The 20,396-nt window shown below is 42.0% G+C and overlaps 1 protein-coding gene across 1 annotated transcript; it reads right to left on the bottom strand.

The window, feature by feature from the left end:
- Window positions 1-202: 202 nt before the first annotated feature.
- Window positions 203-19,212, bottom strand: HSD17B2 (hydroxysteroid 17-beta dehydrogenase 2). Its single transcript, XM_042438245.1, has 5 exons — window positions 18,809-19,212; window positions 14,267-14,479; window positions 13,331-13,516; window positions 5,884-6,021; window positions 203-1,675 (listed from the first exon to the last, which is right to left on the bottom strand). Exons 1-5 carry the CDS (start codon window positions 19,092-19,094, stop codon window positions 1,320-1,322), a joined length of 1,179 nt encoding a protein of 392 aa, XP_042294179.1. The 5' UTR covers window positions 19,095-19,212; the 3' UTR covers window positions 203-1,319.
- Between the last annotated feature and the right edge of the window lie 1,184 nt (window positions 19,213-20,396).

Genomic DNA, 20,396 nt, shown 5'->3' with positions numbered 1-20,396 from the left:
AGAAACTGGATTTGTCAATCCAGTTTGTCTTTAATTTTATTAATTTAATTTAATCCTTTCAAATCTGCTGGTGGTATTCTTTAGATGATTCATCATCATCATCATTATCATCATCAACAGATGAGTTCACCAAATCAGAAATCACATATAAACCATCCATATGAAAATACTGAATTAATTTAATGCAAGGATGGAGTAGCATATCACAGTAAGGCATGGTTGGGGTTAACCATGGTTTGTTGCTTAAGCCACCACTTGCATGTATACGAACAAGCAAACCATGGCTTGTCTTTTTTGCTTTCTGGTTTGTCTCTGATTTCTTTTTTCAGCTGTTCTTTTTGTCAGTTCCTGTTTCAGTTTGGGGAGACAGGGGAAACAAGCCATATTTCTGTGTTCCTATGGATTAAACAAGCCAAAGGTCATAAGCCAACAACCAATCTTGCATTTCAATTCTGTGTTTGGTTAAAATAAGGACATGTTAGCAGAGCTAGGCTTGCACATAGTTACAAGTAGGTTTCTATAAACAACAAAGAATGAGTGAAGAGACAAGTAGAATACTCCCTGCTGCTTTGCTTCTGTTAATTCAGCTGAAAACCCAAATAAAGCTTATATACATAGTATAGTAAAACCAATCAGGGGCTCTATTTTTCTCCCTAGGATTCCTGATTGTATAGCGAGAAATCTGCAAGCAAAAAAAATATGCATGCATAACATATATTCACATTTTTATCTAACCATATGAATGTCAAGAGTGAAGATGGCAGCAAAGAATCTGACCCATTACCCCAATCTACAAGCACATGCCTCTGTCCCATGAAAAAGGGGCATGGTAAATTATGATATCATAACGTTATGTAATTGAAGATAATTTGGAAATGTGCTTGTGTCAATGAGGGCAACTGAGAGAGTAAGAAGAATATGATGAGAGCCAAGAAGTTATTGGAAAAGGAAGGCAGGTATTGGCATTGCAACGAATGCTCATAAAATACAAATAAGCTCAGCCTTTGTTATAGTAAAAAACACTAAACCAAAAAAGGTAGGAAAAAATAAAAGGTAAAATATACAAGGCGATGATATGAGAAACTACTGGCCATAAAGCCAGATGCTTCCTACTTTGCATGTCATGCAACGATTGTAGCAGAGCATTAAAAAAACAACCCTTAAAAAATCCACCATTCACATCTTCACAAATAAAGATCATGGACCAATGGTTCACAAACAAAGAATGTGGACCAATGGTTTTCTAAAGTATTACCGTTTTCTAAAGCATTGTTGGTTGGAATTTGGGGGAAAAACGCATCTGCTCCCAGATCTGTCTCTTAGTTCTTGCTTTTGGTCTCAGTGACCCTTAGAGCACTGGGTATGCTGGGTGGACTCATACATTTGCTCATGAAAAAGTCATAAAACCACAGAGGTGAATAGCAGAAGAGGAGCAGGAATTTGTAGGCATTCTTGCCAGGAGTGTATAAACCGTGTGGATGCACTGCCAGTAATGCATGCGTAACATCATAGAGTACAGGTGAAAAATCAGACGCTGAAAAAGAGGGAATGTGAATAAGCATGGTCTTCATCGAGTGGATGTAATCTTCACCATAATCTTTCTTCACATCTGGTGTGAGATTGTCAAGAAGGTTCTGTTCTTCCTTATTCCAGAGCTCAGGATTTCCCTGGATACCTAGAAAATGAACCAGTTTGTATATGAATACCTGGGCTTCTTAATATGAAAGATTGTTTGAATGAGAATGAAACAAGAGAAAATGTGTGATAGAGGTCTTGTAGGTAGTATTTTTCTTCAGTACTGGAACATAGGGGCTCGACAGACATTCCCGAAAGGGCGGGCTGGAGCCACCTAATTTTGCTCCTGATGGAGGCTGCACCAACCAAACAATGCGGCCTCCATCAGGAGTAAAAAGAGCCCGCTGAAAGAGAGTTCTTTTTAGTCTCTATGACAGGCACCATGACTGCCCCACTGGCGCACTGGCGCACAGTGATGATGCATGCACATTGCAGCGATTTTTAGATGCTGTGTCACACTTGCATAATCATGGCGGCCCTCATGTGGACAGGGCTGAGTCATGATAGTGCTGCCACCATGCAGTAACGCTCAACAGCATGCGGTTGCTCCACAATCCTGAACTCTAAAATCAGCCCCAGATTGCCCACTTTCCAGCAGTCTCTCTTTTGATCTAAATGATGATGACCCAATTCATAACTCAAAAAGAAGAGTGGTTTTGGAAGCAAGAGTAGAAAAGAGCTGGATGTAACCCAGCTTCCTGTTTCCCACAGTGGCCAAGCAAATGCATATGGGAAATTTGCAGGCAGACATGTATGCAATAGCACTTTCCCATTTATGTTTCTCAGCAAGTAATTCCCAGAGACACAGTGCCACTGGTTGATGAAGCAGAATACAGTTGGCCCTCCAGATCCATGGACTGAAGCATCCATGGTTTGGAAACATTAAAAAAATATATACAAATTCCAAAAAAAGCAAACCTTGATTTTGCCATTTCACATAAGGGACACAATTTTACTATACCATTGTATTTAATGGGATGTGAGCTTCCACAGATTTTGGTATCCATGGAGGTTGCTGGGACCAAACCTCAGCAGATACCAAGGCTCCAGTGTATAACTGTCCCAACGAGCATGTAATGTGTGAAACCAAGGGTGAGGAATCAACACTACTATGCCATTCTGCCTCAGATATGTGTAACCATGGGAGGCATCCGGTTACTGATAAATGCATGCCCCAGTGAAGCTTACACATGAACATGTTCCTTTTTAGGTGAAGCAACTCTATAGTCCAGTGTTTCCCAAATTTTGGTCCTCCAGGTGTTTTGAACTCCAACTCCCAGAAATCCTAGCCAGTTTGGCCAACAATCAGGATTTCTAAGAGTCCAAAACATCTGGAGGACCACAGTTTGGGAACCACTGCTCTAATCCTTTGTGCCGACCTAAAACCTCCCCACCAGGAGCATACAAGTCCCAAGAAGGGCTTTGCTACTTCTGCTGCTTACTAGGGCCAGAGGAAGGATTCAGCAGACAATTCAAATGATATGGATAGTTACAAAGCTCTGGTGGCACAGCGGTTAAATGTCCGTACCGCAGACACAACATTGATCCCTAGGGCTCCAAGGTTGGCTCAGGAGATTATCACACATCTATTTTTATGTGATCCAGGCACAGGCTGGGCCTGGGCTTGAATGGGTGAAAATGGATCTTACTGCATGCCTTTTTGCCCAACTCAGCTGCATCATGTACCTGATCCAGACTCTTTGCATACTTTTTGAAGGACAGGAAAGTATCAGAGGTTGGAAAAGTACTCCAGGAGTCCAGAGCAGGTATGCGATACGGCTGAGTTGGGGAAAAAGGTGTGCAATAAGATCAGTTTTCACCCATTCAAGCCTGTGCCCACCCATGCCTGGGTTGGGTGAGAACAGACATGCGATAATCTCCTCAGTCTTCCATCCTTTTGTAGGTCGATAAAATGAGTACCCAGCTTGTTGGGGCCAATTGGTTTATAGATTGTAAAGGATGCTGAGTTCTCTATAGAAAGGTAATGGTATAGAAATGTAAATGCTGTTGCTGGTCTAAGCTCTACGGGGAAGAAAGAGAAAGGGGTCATTTCATCTATGTGTGCATTTATCTATGTGTGCATGTGTGAATTGCGGGTGTGGAGTGTTATGCTCCGCTTGCTTGATGTAATAACTTGGCCAAAGTCTCCATAATCACATTTCAGTTCTTAGGCTATTAAAAAAGTCATAAACTGAAAATAATACAGCTTTCAAAGTGACTGTGGGAATTGGTGCAGCAGTTAGCATTTAATAAGCTAAATTGTTCCCCCCCCCCCTCCAACCTCAACTGGGATTTATAAAAGACAGCAATTCCTTGGGGCCTTTCAAGACCCAAGGAAGGGAAAAAATGATTACATTCTCCCCAATTTTGGAATGCTTATTTTTTTAAAAAAGTAATCAATTTCCATTATTCCTTCTGGTTTTTAGGAAACAATGGTCACTACTCACTGCTGTGCTTTTTAAAAAGCATTTTACATTTAAGCAGAGGCTGGATGGCCATCTGTTGGGGATGCTTTGGCTGAGAGTTCCTGCATGGCAGAACGGGGTTGGACTGGATGGCCCTTGGGGTCTCTTCCAACTCTATGATTCGATGATTCGTGACTTTTTGCCTTGGTCATTTAAAAAAAAATACATTACTTTTCTTTAATTCTTGAAATAAAAACAGAAAAACCTAGGATTGATAAAAGAATGGCATAAAACTTGAAAAAATACCAGTCAATGTTCCTCAAACTTTCCTTAAAGAGAAATTAGGAAATGTTGCTCCAAATATAGATGTCAGAAATCCTCACAATTCTCACCATTCAAAGTGAACAAGAAAGCATGTCTTCAAATAGCTAAACACTCCATTGATAAAATGGTCAAAATGAAAAAAAATTTCATGTGTTGGAACTTCTTTTGTCGAAAAATGTATTTGTGCCCAAAATAAGTTTTTATGTGGCAAACAGCGTCTTTTTCCCACAAGAGAATTTTTCTCCATGAAATTTTTTGTGCTAGGTGTTTTCCTTCAAATAATAATAATAATAATAATCATAGGCCTTTTTTTGCCCAAACAAGATTTTTTTTAAAAAAAATCTCAAAATACAAAATAAAATGAAATTTTAAAAAATGAAAAGAAAATGCAAAACATATGCGCAAACATCCTTATAATCTCAACTAATGTGCACAGAAGAGTTGCAGTGTTCAATTCCTGGGCCTGAGAATGAAGCGAGCGATGACCATGCTTCATACCAAGAAGGATCTTTGCTGAATTATATTCGCTAGGCGGCTTTGCTGCTTCCTCATTATCAAAACAAAATCTCAAGAGAGAGTTAATTGCGTTACTTATCGCACATTCTTTCCAAGCTCTGCTTTCCCTCATTTAAGCACAATGGTCATCTTTTCCAAAATAAGGTATGGCACTCGGTTAGTGATATGCACACACATAAGTGTGGCTTATATACACTAATATCTCTTTCTGGAATGGGTGTGGAGGGCTATCCTCATGGTCTTCACATCCACTACAAACTCTCCTTTCTGGCATCTGCCAAATCCCAGTTACAACTACTGCTCTGCCTGATTTGCCATCTGAGTTGTCTCACGCAAAACAGTTCTATGAAAATGTGTGCAAACATTCAAGTGTTTGAACTGTCTATTGTTGTTGTGTGCCTTTGAGTCATTTCTGACTTATGGCAGCCCTAACCTATCACAGGGTCTTCCTGGCAAGATGTGTCCAGAGGAGGTTTGCCATTGCCTTCGTCTGAGGCTGAGAAAGTGTGACGTGACCAAGGTCACCCAGTGGGTTTCTGTGACTGCGCAGCCATTTGAACCTTGTCCTCCCAGAGTCCTAGTCCAACACCCAAACCACTGCACCACACTGGCTTTCTTACATGTTTTGCTGCTGCTCCTGTGTTGTCCAGGATTGTGGCTATTACCTGATGTGATTTATTTCAGAGACAAATTCTATCTGGAATCTGAAAAAGCCCAAATAGATTTTGCACGTCCAGGTGGGTAAAAATACCAAGGATGTGAAGCCATTTGTAATTTCTACTTCAAAACATTGGTCCCTATTGGTTGCACATGGCAGTTGCATCGTATCCATGGGGTGGCTAATCCACTCTATGTCAACTTTAAAGGAGATGTCCTAGGTGCTGTTCCCTATCCCCAAATTAGACTGTGAGCTATACATAGTTCTTTCAAAGTTCAAATTAAAATCAAAATTAGATGCATGTTTGTCCAACCGGTATGAGGTCCACCAGATCCCACTGCTGAGGAGGCTTCCAACCCAAAAGTCCACCGAGCTCAGGAACTAAATAAAAAGCCAGCAACTTACCTGTCCTGAAGGCTGATGGATGAATGGCAACTACTTTGATGCCCCATTTTGACAGCTCCTGCCTCATCACTCCAGAAAACATGGACAGAGCGGCTTTGGATGCTCCATAGGCAGCAAATCGCGGCATTGGGATGCCTCCTATGGGAAGAATCAAAACTGGCTACTCACTCTCTCCGCTGGTAATTTAAAATAGATGATTATAAGCCTCACTGAATTTTAGGCTGAGGTTAAATGCAAGGTGCTGAAGGGGACCTGTTTGCTAGCAGCTGTAAAACCAAACCAAACAAAAATGTAGAAGTTCTTGCCAACTGCAAGCAGCTGCCTCTTGATTTATTCATTTCTCCTTTTCCCTCCTCAGTAATGGAACCAGGCTTTGGCATTTCCACGACAATTGAAGGTATGTCCACTTGGACGAAAGCCCACTGTGTTTACTGTGGTTACTCCCAGGTAATATAGAAAGTCCTGGACTATTATTGGGTGGGTTAAGTGTGTGGGTGGGAATCACCTCAATTCGGCATCCAGTTCTGTGGGGGAAATAGATCGTACAGGATACCACACAGGGTCAATAAATTAGTTACTATGTTTTGTCCCCATTGTGATAAATAGGAGAGTACAAACTATACAGAGCATGTACAAGGTTCAAAGGATGGATGATTTCTCCAGCCTGCTTAGGTTGGATTTGCTCTGAAATGAGCTGAGTTCTTTCATTACCAACCTACCATCCTAAAGCTTGAGAAGTTGCCTACTGGAATTCAGAGTCAATTTGAATGTGTTAACCTTCATATCCCATAAATCTCTTCATCACCTTCTTCCCATCTATTCTTCCATGCTACTCCTTCCCTATCTCAGCAAACTACAGCTTCTACAACTTCCATTGAAGTGATCTTCAGAAAACCATGGCTACTAAGGGCCCCCATGGCCTGTACATTAACAGAGAACCAGAGATGAGAAGGAAGTCTCCTTTTGTCCTCCTGAAAATTTGTGGGACTGTGGTCAAAGTTATTGGGGTCCCAAGGTTGAGACAAGAGCCCTCCCCACTCATCTTGCCCCATTTCCATTAGAGCTTCTGCTACCACCATCCCCATCCCCATACTTTACTGTAGTCACTTCTACACTTTATTGCAACCAATTCAAGTGGGCTATGACTCTGGACAAAGAACAACCTGGATCTCAAAGGAGGTTTCTTTTTGTGTTGCTAATGGAGTTTACATTTTGTCTCCCAGAGCCCACAAGACCAAAAGAGAGGAATGGCTTCAGTCTACATGAATATCTCTCTGTACCAACTTCACTTAACAACATCATCTTGACAAAACGTAGACCTATGACTCCAACATCATTTCCCCTTTTCTTTCTTCTATATGCTTTTTAACACCTTTGCCTGATTAAGAAGCTAGTGGAGCCTTCAAAGCTTGCATCATGTATTTTATGCCGTTTGGTTCGTCCCACAAAGATATTGCCATCACTTTCATCCCTTCCAGGATAGATTAGCAAGGTCAACCACTGTTTCCACTCCACCAAATCCACCAAATGTGGTTTCCACTCCATCAAATGCATTTTAGGAAGTAGAATGAAGTCTACAAAAGCTCATGCTGCCAATTCATTTCTATCACTTAGTCTCAAAGGTGCTACAAGATCTCTCTACCTACTGATTCTACAGACTAACACAGCTATATCTTTGAATCCTACCACTGCTTCTGATATTCTGTTTCTTTTCTTCAAACCAGGCTCCCCATTTGGGATGTTTCTTTTTACCTTTTCAGATGTCAATGGCAAATCCTTTGGTGAAGGGTACCTCCAGTATTGTATAAATATTGCTTACATTTTTTGAAAAAGAGCACTGGAAGGCAGTTAAACATCTCCTCACTTTGTAAGGATGAGTGAGACTTTCCCTTTGGACAAGAATTTACCAAACTCTGACATTTCTTCATATTTGAATTACAAAGCACTTGAATTTGTTTGATTCAAATGGAGGCAAGAGAAACTGGAACTGTATATAACTTGAGAAAGTGAACCAGTAGTAATCGCTACTAAAGAAAGCTGTGTTTTATATGTGTTGTTGTTGTTGTGTGCCTTCAAGTCCTTTCTTACGGTGACCCTAAGGCAAACTTTTCATGGGGTTTTCTTGGCAAGTTTCTTCCGGGGAGGCTTGCCTTTGCTATCATCTGAGGCTGAGAGAGTGTGACTTGCCAAAGGTCATCCAATGGAAGAACTAGGATTCAAACTCCAGTCTCCAGAGTCCTAGTCCAATGCTCAACCCACTACACCATGCTGGCTCTTACCAGTGTAGTTATCTGTGTAGTACTGTAATTCACTAGTCAGCAAATGAGTCAATAGGTCTAATCTATTGGGACAAAATGTTTAGAATTCAACTTTCCCATGTCTTTCCCTCTCTAGCGTCTCAATGCAAAAGCTCTCCAAGAGATAACATCAGACAAAAGGTGAGACAACATCAGATAAAAGGTAAGAATCTTAACAACGTACCATCATGACTGCTTGTTCCTTGTCCTTGTGAAACACATAGTACACATTTCCCACTAACCTGTTTATCTCCTGCCTGTAATGAGATCAAATTGACTTTCGAGACATCAATGTGCACCCAGGCAAGTACAGACTGAACATAATGAAACTGTTTTCCTAAAGTTTATTGATGACAATGGGAAACATATGTTAAAATGCTGTTTCCTTGATGGCAATCTTGTGACTGCTCCCATTACACAGATGGAACTGCTGTTGCATCGTGGCCATGGTCCAACCTACCCCTTATGAAGAGACACATGTGCAATGTTCACACACATGGTCCAGACCGTGGAAAAGGCATGTGAGACACAACTATTATATAAATGTTCTCCCTAGGGATGGGTAGATTTGCCTTACTTCCTTTCCTTCATTGTTCTGTAGGTTGCTCTGCCTTATATTCCATTCCTCCCAAATTCCAATTTCACCAGGAAGCAATATCAGGAAGAAATTTAAAACAGCACTGCAGACCGGTCTCTTCTGGAAGACTTATCCAGATGATTTTTAAATGAATAAGGGCTGAGGTCTTGTGTCAGACACATAGCCAGCATGTAGTGACTACAATCTATCTCCCAATCTGGCCCCTGAAATCCACTTCAAAATCTAGCCAACTACATGAGAGGACGGAGGTTTGTGTGGTGCTGAAGGAGGCATTGAAGGATGATGCATCCAATCCCATCCCACCAGTGAGCCACAGAACTGGGGCCGCTGTGGGATCCTATCACAGTGTCTTTGCGCACCGCCAGATGCTCAAGGGAAAGGACTGGAGGTATCCTTCTTTGGTGCCCTGCTTTCCAGCACACAGAACTCCATTCGCTGGCTGGTTTGTAAGGTGGGTATGGAGAGCATTTATGATTGTGGCAATGACATTATAGTCATAAATGCAAATAGGAAACAGTTCTGAGGCCACAAGTCTAACTTAAAACATCATAACTAATATCAGCGAAGCTATCTTTTTCCTTCCCATGCTTTGCTTTGCTCTAAAAAGCATGCAAAGAGGGTGTCGGAAAAACAAATACAAGAGTTCAACTGGTCCTGGATTGATTTCCCCATTTCCCCCCAATTGCTATATTTCTCAGGGGTAGTGTGACCTATACTAAGTCCAAGAGCTGTCTCACCCCTGCTCTAAACAAAGCCTCACCTATCTGGAAATAACTGTCATCACTTTCTTTAATCTCCTCATTTTTCTCCCCAGGCTAAACATGCTAAGTGTTTTCACACCTTTCTCATATGAGGGATGCATGAAAGAGCAGGCAGTAATTAGCCTGGCAAAGAAATGACTTAGAAGAAATGTGAAAGCTGTCTTCAAATATCTTGAGGGCTGTCAGGTAGAAGATGGGACTGACAGCTTTTTTGATGCTCCAGAACAAAGAGGTATTCATGGCAGGAAAAACATGCAACAGCAAGGACTGCTGGACAGTGGAAAAGACTGCCTTAAGGGAAATTTCTTGAGTACAGACTGACAATAATCTGCCGGGAGTCCATTCTGCACTGCAAGGAAGTGCAAGGAAACCTTTCCATCACAACAAGGTATTTTCCATCACAACAAGAACACAACTTTGGAAAATCTAATAATTCGTCATTTCCATCTTGGAAACGTGACCAGATATAATTTCAGGAGCACCGGGTGACACCAAGGATGGGGAACAACACTGCCCCAGGAGAGAAACATTATTTAAAGAGGTACTGGATACCTTTCTGGGAACATCTGGAAAAAGATAGTTACACCAGAATAATCCTAAATTACCCCATCATAAGATACGTAGTGGTATAATGGTTTGAATGTTGGACTAGGACACTAGGAGATCGGGGTTTGAATCCTGGATCAGTCATGGAAACCCATTAGCTTCCATCACATTCTCTCAGCCTCAGAAGATGGCCTCTGAAGAAATTTGCCAAGAAATCTTCACGTTACGTTTGCTCTAGAATTGCTCTAAATCAGAAGTGACTTGAAGGCACACAACAACAACAACGCGTCAAGAAGATTCCCATGATATGTATTGCACCCCTGCTATGATAGAAGATTCTGGAAAGAAAATGCTAACCTCTGTAGAATATTACAGGTGCCACCAGTGAATATAGTGCCTATAGTCATACATAGTCAGATAACCACAGACACACAGACACAGACACACACACACATATATAAGTGACCACAGGACAATGCATATTTATCAGCTTGTCATTCAGGAGGTTCTCAGTTGATTCTTTTCTCCGCTATTTTCTGTAAAGCCCTAAGTGATACCGACACTTTTGACAAACCAGCTTTTTCCCCCCACCTGCTGAAATTGATAAATGCATCTGCCATTTGATTCAGCGTCTGGATGCCTGCCATGCTGAAGACAGAGCCCAAAACAGCAGAGAGGAGATGAGGCGACATTTTAAACAAGTTTGCTATTGCCTCATTTTACCCTGTCTTCATCAATCCCCGATGTCAGAAAGGAAGTCTCAACAGTCTGAATGACATTCCAGGAGAGAAATAATTCCTCGGCTACCAAACAACAGTGCCGAAAGCGACTCGTGTTTCCATTATAACAAACACTTAAGAGGCCCCCAAAGACAGGTGAGAATTTTTAAAGATGCATGAGACATTGGTTTCTACAATGCGCAAATGGATCTCATGCTGTAGGCTTGTTCTGAGGATGGCAGAGAGTCGGATTTTAAGTGATATGTTTGGTGAAATCACTGCATTGTGCTTGCTGGAAAACTAAAAGTTAGAGCCATCAATCTCTTTAACGGTTTCCATAGGCCTAAAGCCAATAACTGATGTCAACTACCACGGGTTCAGTTGTTGAATGGTAGGTAGGTCAACTCTTATGTAAATCCCATTGATTCGATGGATCTGTTACACTTAGCAATTGGATTTAGGCCATATCTGCAAGGTACCATTCTTACAACAATAGGGAGTTTATAGTAGATCCATGTAGACCTGTATTTGTTAGCCTGATTGATAGCCTTACTCCTAGGACTCAAGGGTGAGGTTTTTTCCATCACTTGACAACTGATTCCTTCTCTTAAAAAATACTAATAACTAGTGATCTGGTATTTTAGCATAATTGTGGGTTAGTTGTTACTGTTGTGTGCCTTCAAGTTTTTTCTGACTGATGGCAATCCTAAAGGCAAGCCTATCATGAGGTTTTCTGACCAGGTTTCCTTAGCGAGGGGTTGTCAGTGCCACCCTCTGAGGATGAAAGAGTGTGACTTGCCAAAGGTCACCCAGTGGGTTTACATGGCTGATCCAAGATATGAACCCTGGTCTCCAGAGTCATAGTCCAACATTCAAACCACTACACCATGCTCGATCTCCATTTCTGTCTTATGGTGATCCTAAGGCAAGCCTATCATGGTGTTTTCTGGACAAGATTTGTTCAGACGGGGTTTGCCTTTGCCTTCCTCTAAGGCTGAGAGAGCGGGACTTTCCCAAAGTCACCCAGTGGGTTTCCACAGCTGAGCAGGGATTGAACCCAAGTCTTCAGAGTTGTTGTCCAATGTTCAAACCACTATACTATGCTGATGTAGTGGACATCACCTATTTCTGTTGTTGTGTAAGGAGGTATCCAGTACCTTCTTAACAGAAGACTTTTGCCAGACCTTGCAAGGCTACCAGATGATACCAGATGCAGTTCTGTTCCTGACCAAGAGGTCCCCCAGCAATAGTCTCATGAAGCTCCAGAAGTTGAGTCCTTTTTAATGGATTCCATCAGACCACCCATTAGTTCTTCCTGACCTGACCATTAAATACCTTCATTTTAAGAAAGGGATATTGTTCTGATGATTTTATATTTGCTTCCCCAGGGTTCTGTTTCATTCTTGGCAAGATGCAAGATTCTTGCATGTTAAACAGCCTATTAGTTGAATGCTGACACAGGCATAATAACTGGATTTGCATAGAAACGTATAAGGCAGAGCTCATGGGGAACAATCTGGGTTAGATAAAATCACCAGACATCCTGGCTGTGGGATTCTGGAAGCTGCAGTGTCCCAGAGTAAATTTTCCCAAACTCTAATATGGGATTTTAACATGAAAATGTTGAATAAAAGCTATAAAGAATAAGAAGTGGGATGGTCCACAGAGGTTGCATCTGCACTACAGAAATAATGCAGCTTGACAACACTTTAACTGGTGTGGATCAATGCTATGGAATTCTGGGGTCTGTAGTTTTGTTCAATATTTAGCCTTTTCTGTCAGATAGCTCCTGTGCTATAACAAACTTCAAATCTCAGGATTCCTTAGAATTGTGCCATGATTCCTTAGCATTGAGCATCAAACTGCATTATTTCTGTAGTACAGATGGAGCCAGGGAATATTCCATACAGATTTACATGTCCAGAACACTGGAGAAGCACTCCAGTTTGAGACCACTTTAACTGCCCTGGCTAAAAGCTAGGGAATTCTGAGAACTGTAGCTTTGTGAGACATTTAATCTTGGTACAGATGTCCCTTTCTTCTCCGGATCATTGCTTCAGCAACTGCACGGCCACAACAATCCGCTGCAAAAAGGAGCTCCAAAATGGAGCTCCTTCCCGTGATGCTGCCAAGGTGCCATTTGCACCCTGGGGCATAGCGGTGAGGTATCTTGTGCATTGCGCCTTTTGTATGCATCACACAAGACACATCATGGACATGTGAACTGTATGGACGGTGCTGCATAAAGTTGGCACCGCCCATAGATGCTAGGGTTCTGGAGTGTGTGGATGCTGCATGCTCTGGAACCCTAGAATTGGCTCCAGGCCGCTGCAAATCAGCCGTCTGTATTGGGCCTTAGTCTTTTCTGTCAGACAATGCTGGTGGCACAGTAAACTACAGTTCTCTGGATTCTCTAGCACTGAGCCAGGGCAGTTAAAGGGATATCAAACTTGATTATTTCTTCAGTGTGTTTTGGATCACAGTCTATATGCTGGTGAATCCCACAGAGATCCCAGCTTGACTCACCTGCCAAGCTTGAGATGTTAATAAGCCTTCCTTTGGATTTCCGGAGCAAGGGCAGGAAGGTTTTTGACAACTCAACGGGACCAAAGAAGTTGACGTCCATGCACTGTTTGTAAGAACGCATGGGAAGCAATTCCCCGTCAGCAGTGTATCCCATTATCCCTGCATTGTTGATGACACCCCAAAGATCTAGAAAGAAAGGAAGCACAAAGGTCAGATATAAAACTTTCCCCTATAATAAGGATGGAAATAATATTTGGAAACAGTTGAAGAGCAGTCAGCAAATGTCTCTCTTGACTACTGGAAAACCCTGACGGAAAAATTCTCATACTGTGCTAATGAGAATTTTCACAGTTTAGGACTTACTCTGCACAAAATGTGCACATTTTTTAAAAAAGAAGAAAGCACTATTTTCTGTGCAGAAAACAGATTTATACTATTCATTTAATTCATCCATTTAGTCAGATTGTTTGGGTCCTGAGCCCACATCCAAAACAATTTTAAAGAAGCCAGTCTTACAAGTATGACGTATATATGTTAAAAGGCCTAACTATCCTGAGGGCACCAGATCCTGTCTGATATTGGAAGCTAAACAGCTTCCAATAGCGGCTGTAGGCTACATACAGAGAAAAGCAATGGCATATTTCAAATATTCCTTGCCCTATGAAATTCATAGGGTTCCCATAAATTGACAGGTGACTTGAAGACATGCAGATGTACATTAGGGGTGTTAGCCAATATGTCACTTGTCCTGTTTTCCCAGGTGTAGCTTTTTTCTCCCAAACTTGCACCCTGTGGGAGTTTCCTTAGGCATGCATCTTTTATTTTCTCAAAATGTTCTTATGGGTGGGAGAGTTTTGGAGGCTCTAGGAGGTTGACATGTGGCTCAACACATTCCCACCCCTTGATCTATGCAGACCCCCCCCCAAAAAAAAATACCTTCATTTTGCAACTTTCTTTTAACTTCAAGATACACATCTTTAATCTGTGCAGAATTGGTGACATCCATTCGCAGGATGGAGAGCCTTTCGGAACAGGTCTTTCTCAGCGTTTCGGCACCAGGCCCTTTGTCATTCAAAACCGTAGCAAATACAGTGAATCCCAAGTGGTCGAGGTACTTTGCCAGCTCATGCCCTATGCCACTGTCACTGCCTAAAGAGAACCCAAATTGAAAAATGCATTAGATTATTATTATTGTTGTTGTTATTGAAAGATTGGTAACCATTTATAAAAAACTGGAGCAATAAGAATTCCAATTATGGCTATGGTTCTTAATAGAAATATCATAAGAGTGGCTTTAGACTCAAAAGAAGGAGGAGTCAAGATAGGAGGAAGGAATCTCAATAATCTAAGATATGTGAATGGCAACATACTACTAATGGAAAACATCACAGACGTGGACCAATTACCAAGGAAGGTCAAAGAAGAAAGTGCAATGCAGGCTTATTGCTGAACATAAAGACAACAAAAATAATGACCCCCAGAGAATCCTATGTAAGTTCAACCTAGATAATGAGGAAATTGAAACAGTCAAAGAGGTACTGTACCTTGGATCAAACATTGATCAGAACAGGGACTTCTGAAGAAATAAGAAGACTAGGAATGGGAAGGGCAGCAATGAAAGAACTAGATAAGATCCTAAAGAGTAAAGATGTATAGCTGAGTGCTAAAGTTAGAATCATCCATGCCATTGTATTCCCCCTCACAATGTACACATGTGAGAGCTGGAGAGTGAAGAAAGTGGATAAACAGAAAATCAACTCATTTGAGATGCGGTGCTGGAGAAGAGTCCTGAGGATCCTGTGGCTGGCCAAAAAGGCAAACCAATGGCTCCTTGAACAGATCAAGCCTGAACTCTTCCTGGAAGCCAAGATGATTAAATCAAGGATGTTATACTTTGAATACATCACGAGAAGGCATGAATCAGCGGGAAAGACAATAATGCTAGGAAAGGTAAAGGGCAGCAGAAAGAGAGGAAGACCACACACCAGATGACTAGATTCAGTCAGGGAGCTCATGGGTCTGAATTTACAGAGCAGAGCAGTGAAGGACAGGGAGTTTTGGAGATGCCCTCATCCACAGGGTCGACATGAGTCTGCTTCACAAGACTACAAATCCCAGGATGGCATAGAATAGTGCCATTGCAATTAAAGTGACATCAAGCTGCTATGATTATGTAATGCCGATACACAATCCCCCAGCCGGCAGCGAAAAAAAAGGGACGCACTCAAGCTCTGATTTGGAAGTGGATTTATTGTGAATTTCATCATGATGGATGATACGAAATGCACGCACTAGAGGAAAACACCTGGAACACTGATTGGCTGAAAAGCTTTGTTATCCTCAATATTCTTTTATTGGCTTGTTGTTGCTAATGTTCTTTCCAGGTGAATGGAACGAGGTTATTTATGATCATGTTTCCATCCTGGTCCCGGAGGATGCAAACTTGCAGTCAGGTGCATATAGTTCTGGACTCTGAACACCGGCGGCAGCCAGGCTGAGCCAGCTGCTTAATGTGACGAATGCACTAATTTATCCAATTAGTTCTTTTGAAAACTTTTTCCAGGCGAGATCTGCCTAAACAGTCTGCCTGTCACCAGTCTATATCTCTTGAGCCAGAACAAAGCATGCCTAAGATTGCCATTGGGATTTTTTAAAAAGGGCTGAAGATTTGAGAAATCCAGAAAAATGTGTATTTGCAAGACCAAGGCAGTGTCTGCACATTCTTCTTAAAAAGAAAAAGGGGAAGAAGAGAAAGAAAAAGAAGGGGAAAGAAACCTCTCAAGAGAAGCCAAACCAAAAGTTTTTTGCTGAGAATATATTTTTTTTTGGGGGGGGGTGAATTTTAAGAAGGGGACAAAATGAGAGGGACTCATCCTCTGCTTTACCCAGAGCTTGGAAAGTTACATTTCAAAACTAATTCATTCTTGGGTGCCTCTAAACAATGCAATTTGAGACCACTTTAAGTGCTGCAGCTCCATTTTTGGAATCCTGGGATTTGTAGTTTAACCTGCTGGGTGACCTTAGGCAAATCGCATGGTCTCAGCCTCAAAGGAAGGCAATGGCAAACCTCCTCTGAACAAATCTTGCCAAGAAAACCTCATCGTAGGTTCCCCTTAGGGTCACCGAAAAAAGTCTTGAAGGCAGACAACAACAGCAACAACCACAACCAGGTCTTTGCCTACCGTGCCAAAGAGTGCTGGTGCCTCACAAGACTACAAATCCCAGGTTTCTGTAGGATGGAGCCATGGCGGTTAATGTGGTATCAAACTGGGTTATTTCTACACTGTAGACACAACTCTTGTTAAGTACTGTGACATTTGAAAAAGTGGTGGGCCGCTGTACAACAGCATCTAGTCAATTGACTAGCCTTGTAATTTGACAATGCTAAAGGTGATGATCATCTCCAGTCATTATTATTTGAAGTGAAATCCCCACAAATGTTTTGACAGAGTGCCAAGTACTGTTAGGTATCTTGAAGAGTTTCCCAATGATGGCAATATGCAACCTGAGTTCCTTAAAAGCTGGATTTGGGATTCAGTGCTATTTAAACCTCATGTCTTTATTCGTCTGGATGATTTGCATAAAGTTTCATGCAAATAAAGGACTGGGAATAAGGCACCAACTTCAGCAATTACTGTGTTTTATTATTGTCAGAGGGAGGTACAATTTCACAGTACAAGATGTGCTGTCTGCATTACTGTTGCTGTTTTGCTGGTGTCTATTTTCATTGTTGTAAGACGTATAGGAGTAATAGTGGCAATATGTGAGTAGGATGCTGCCATTTGTTTGTCTAGTTTGACAACCTTAAATTGTGGGAATGTGCAGCACTCCAAATTCAGTTAGTCTCCAAGTCACAAACAGGTTTATAATGACCAGTTACTTGGTGTTGGCTTCTGAGAGACAGACAGAGAAAGAGAGAGAAGAAGTGTGCATCTATATTGTGAACTTAATGCAGTTGGACACCACTTTAAGTGCTGTAGCTCCATCCTAGGGGATCCTGGGATCTGTAGTTTTACAAGGTCTTTAGCCTCTGCCAAAGAGTGCTGTTGCTGTGTGCCTTGAAATCATTTCCGACTAATGACGTCTCTAAGGCAAATCTATCATGGGGCTTTCTATGATCTCCAGATTCCTCGTCCCATGCTCAAACTACTACACCACACTGGTTCCAACAACAAGTGACAGAGTGCTGGTGCCTCACCAAACTACAAATCCCAGGATTCTGTAGGATGGAACCATGGCAATTAAAGTGGTGTCAAATGGCATTATTTCTGCAGTGCAGATGCACCCACAGACACAGGCAGAGATAGAGACTGAGAGTGAGATTGAGACACACAGAGAGAATTTGCACCTTGAGCTAAAGAGCAACAAAACGAACTATTGAGTATGCTGTTACTGTGTGCTTTCAAGTCATTTCTTACTTGTGGTGACCCTAAGTCTAACCCTATCATGACACTTTCTTGGCAAGTTTCTTCAGAATGCCAATGCTATCCTCTGTGGCTGAGAGAGTGTGACTTGCCCATGGCCACCCAGTGGGTTTCTATGGCCGAGCTGGGATTCGAACCCTGCTCTCCAGAGTCATAGTCCAATGCTCAAACCACTCCAGCCCATGAAACTGTTAGAACAACAAAACAGAAAGCAGAACTTATCTAACAAAAGCCACGAACAAGAGCTGTCAAGTTTACTACCCCCTTTTTTGTATGAATGGACATTATTTTTAGCAACGACTGATGGATTTTCTTTCTCTTTCGTTCCTCTCCCTAGCTCCCCCTCCGAATAGTAGCGGTCTTTCTTTGGCAAGGCACCATGTAGTCAAATGAGCAATTTGTTTCTAGGTGTGATACACACCCACAGCAGGAGTTTGTTCTTGGAATCACTTTGCAGCAATTTATCAAGGCCGGCACACTGTTTCCGAGCTCCTTGTCACCAGTGAAAACGGTGTGTCCCTGGCTTTGCGGAAGGTGACATTGGTAAGACAAACAAACAAACTGGGAGTTCTCTGTTGATGGCAGTGAATCTCTTGATCAGCAATTTGCAATGAAGGGAGAAAGGAAAACAATATAAAAAAAGAAGAGCCCAGTTAAGAATTTCAGGCATGTGGCTTTTTAAAGATTTTAGAGATTACAGACCCAGTTACTTGATCCTTGCTGACTTGGCAGTCAGTCCCTTTGGATTCAGTGGGGCTTACTGCTGAGAACATGGATAGGACAGACTGTGCTGGAAGCCAAGAAAGTAGACATCGCATGCAATTTCTATGCAAAGGCCTCTTATTGCTGTGCCAAAGATATATCTATTTTTTAAAGCAGACAGAGGATGAAATTAATATTAATACATGAAGGAATGTATGCCCACAGGGATGCAAAGTAATTGACATTGTTCGGTTTCAGAAACAAGTATAAAATGTTAGTTTCACAGCCTTTTCCTTGACATTTCTAATATTATTATTTTATTGCTTTCTTTAAAAAAGATGTTTCTTCTTACCTGTGATGAGTACAGCTTTGCGGTCCACAGGCAGCATGGCTTGCGTAGGTGTGTAAATGCAAAAGATGAGGCACGCCAACGAGAATAAGCTCAAGCCCAGGTAGCTCCTCAGGGTCGCAAAGCACAGGATTTCCAAAGCAAACAGCAAGAGGATGCCCAAGAGGAAAGGAATGGCTTTCTCCACCCGGTTCTTCTTGGCTCGGTAAAGAATTGTCCCGCCGTAGAGCAAGGTCGCACTTGCGTAGATCAACAGGCAATTGTCCACTTCGGAGTGGTAGAGGACCATGATGGTGAGCAGACGACAACCAAGGTGGTACGGAAGAGCGGCGGGGGAAAGCACAATAATGGGGATAAAAATTGAAAATAAATTCTTATCAGGGTCCAAAAATTCACACCTTGCTATAAGGCAGGAGCTCTTCGATGTGCACAGATTGGAAAGAAGAAACAGAGTGGGGAGGGGATATCCGTTGCAGTGGGAGTGATCTTTTTAAGGATTGCAAACAATCAAGTTGCATGAAGAGATGTGTTTGCCTGGTGTGGCTTATCTCAGCTGCTGCTTGCCAGACAGGATTTTATAAAAGACAAAAAGAAGCCCTTGGACACTTTCTCTCACCTTCTTATTTCTTATTCCCAGAGGGCTCCACCTTCTGAGGGACACCCAGTGCTTGGATAATGATTGACAGAACCAGGCGTGAGTGCTGAAGTAGTAGGTCTTGCCCTTATGGGAGGTTGTAGCTGTTGCATAATTTACACCTTTGCAGATGTTGCTCTTTAAAGGAGACAGACAGACAGAGAGAGTCTGTTTCCATTAAAATGGACAGCTTTTCCTTTGCCCTTTGATGTCTCCCATTCCAACGGTGCTTATTTAATAAGTGCAGCGCCTGCTCTTTCATCAACTTGTTCCAAGTTGCAGCTGTGTAACGTCATTAGCAAGAACCGGCTGCTTCTCCAGGTTGTGCACATTGTGTTATGAGAATCTCTCTTTCATCTCATGACAATAGAGTTTTCTCTTCATAAGACTGTGCATGCCATGGAGAAAGTGGATGCAGGGAAAGGCTGAAAATAAAACTAGAGGTCTTTCTCTATCTCTCATGATTCAAAAGATGCATCTCCACTGTACCATTCTATCACTTTCATAGCATTTTAACTTCCATGACTCTGCCCTATGTAATCCTTGGGTTTGTAGTGGGGATGGACTTATGGCCTGAACAGACAGGACAAAATAAAGCCACTTCGGGTCACTTTGGAGGTATGCTGTTTAAATGACACACACATCTTAAGGGGCCAAAAGCTATGCCAAAGCTGCACTCCAGTCCTTAGGACTGGAGCATGGCTTTGGTGTGGCATCTGGCCTCTTAGGAAGCAGGCAGCATTTAAACAGCATATCTCCAAAATGACTGAAAGTAGCTTTATTTTGGACTGTCTGTTCGGGCCCTTAACCATTTCTGCCACAAGGCTCTAGTTTGCTACTTCGGTTCTCGGTGCTAAATCTTCAAATCCTCTGAATGTAGTCTTCAAATTCATAAAACTCAAAGCTCTTGTAGGTACTGGAAAAGTACTACCAGTGTAGGGGTTAACCCCATTTAGG

The sequence above is a fragment of the Sceloporus undulatus genome, chromosome 8 (assembly GCF_019175285.1).
Source record: "Sceloporus undulatus isolate JIND9_A2432 ecotype Alabama chromosome 8, SceUnd_v1.1, whole genome shotgun sequence".
NCBI lineage: Eukaryota > Metazoa > Chordata > Lepidosauria > Squamata > Phrynosomatidae > Sceloporus > Sceloporus undulatus.
This window is presented reverse-complemented; position numbering and strand designations above follow the sequence as displayed.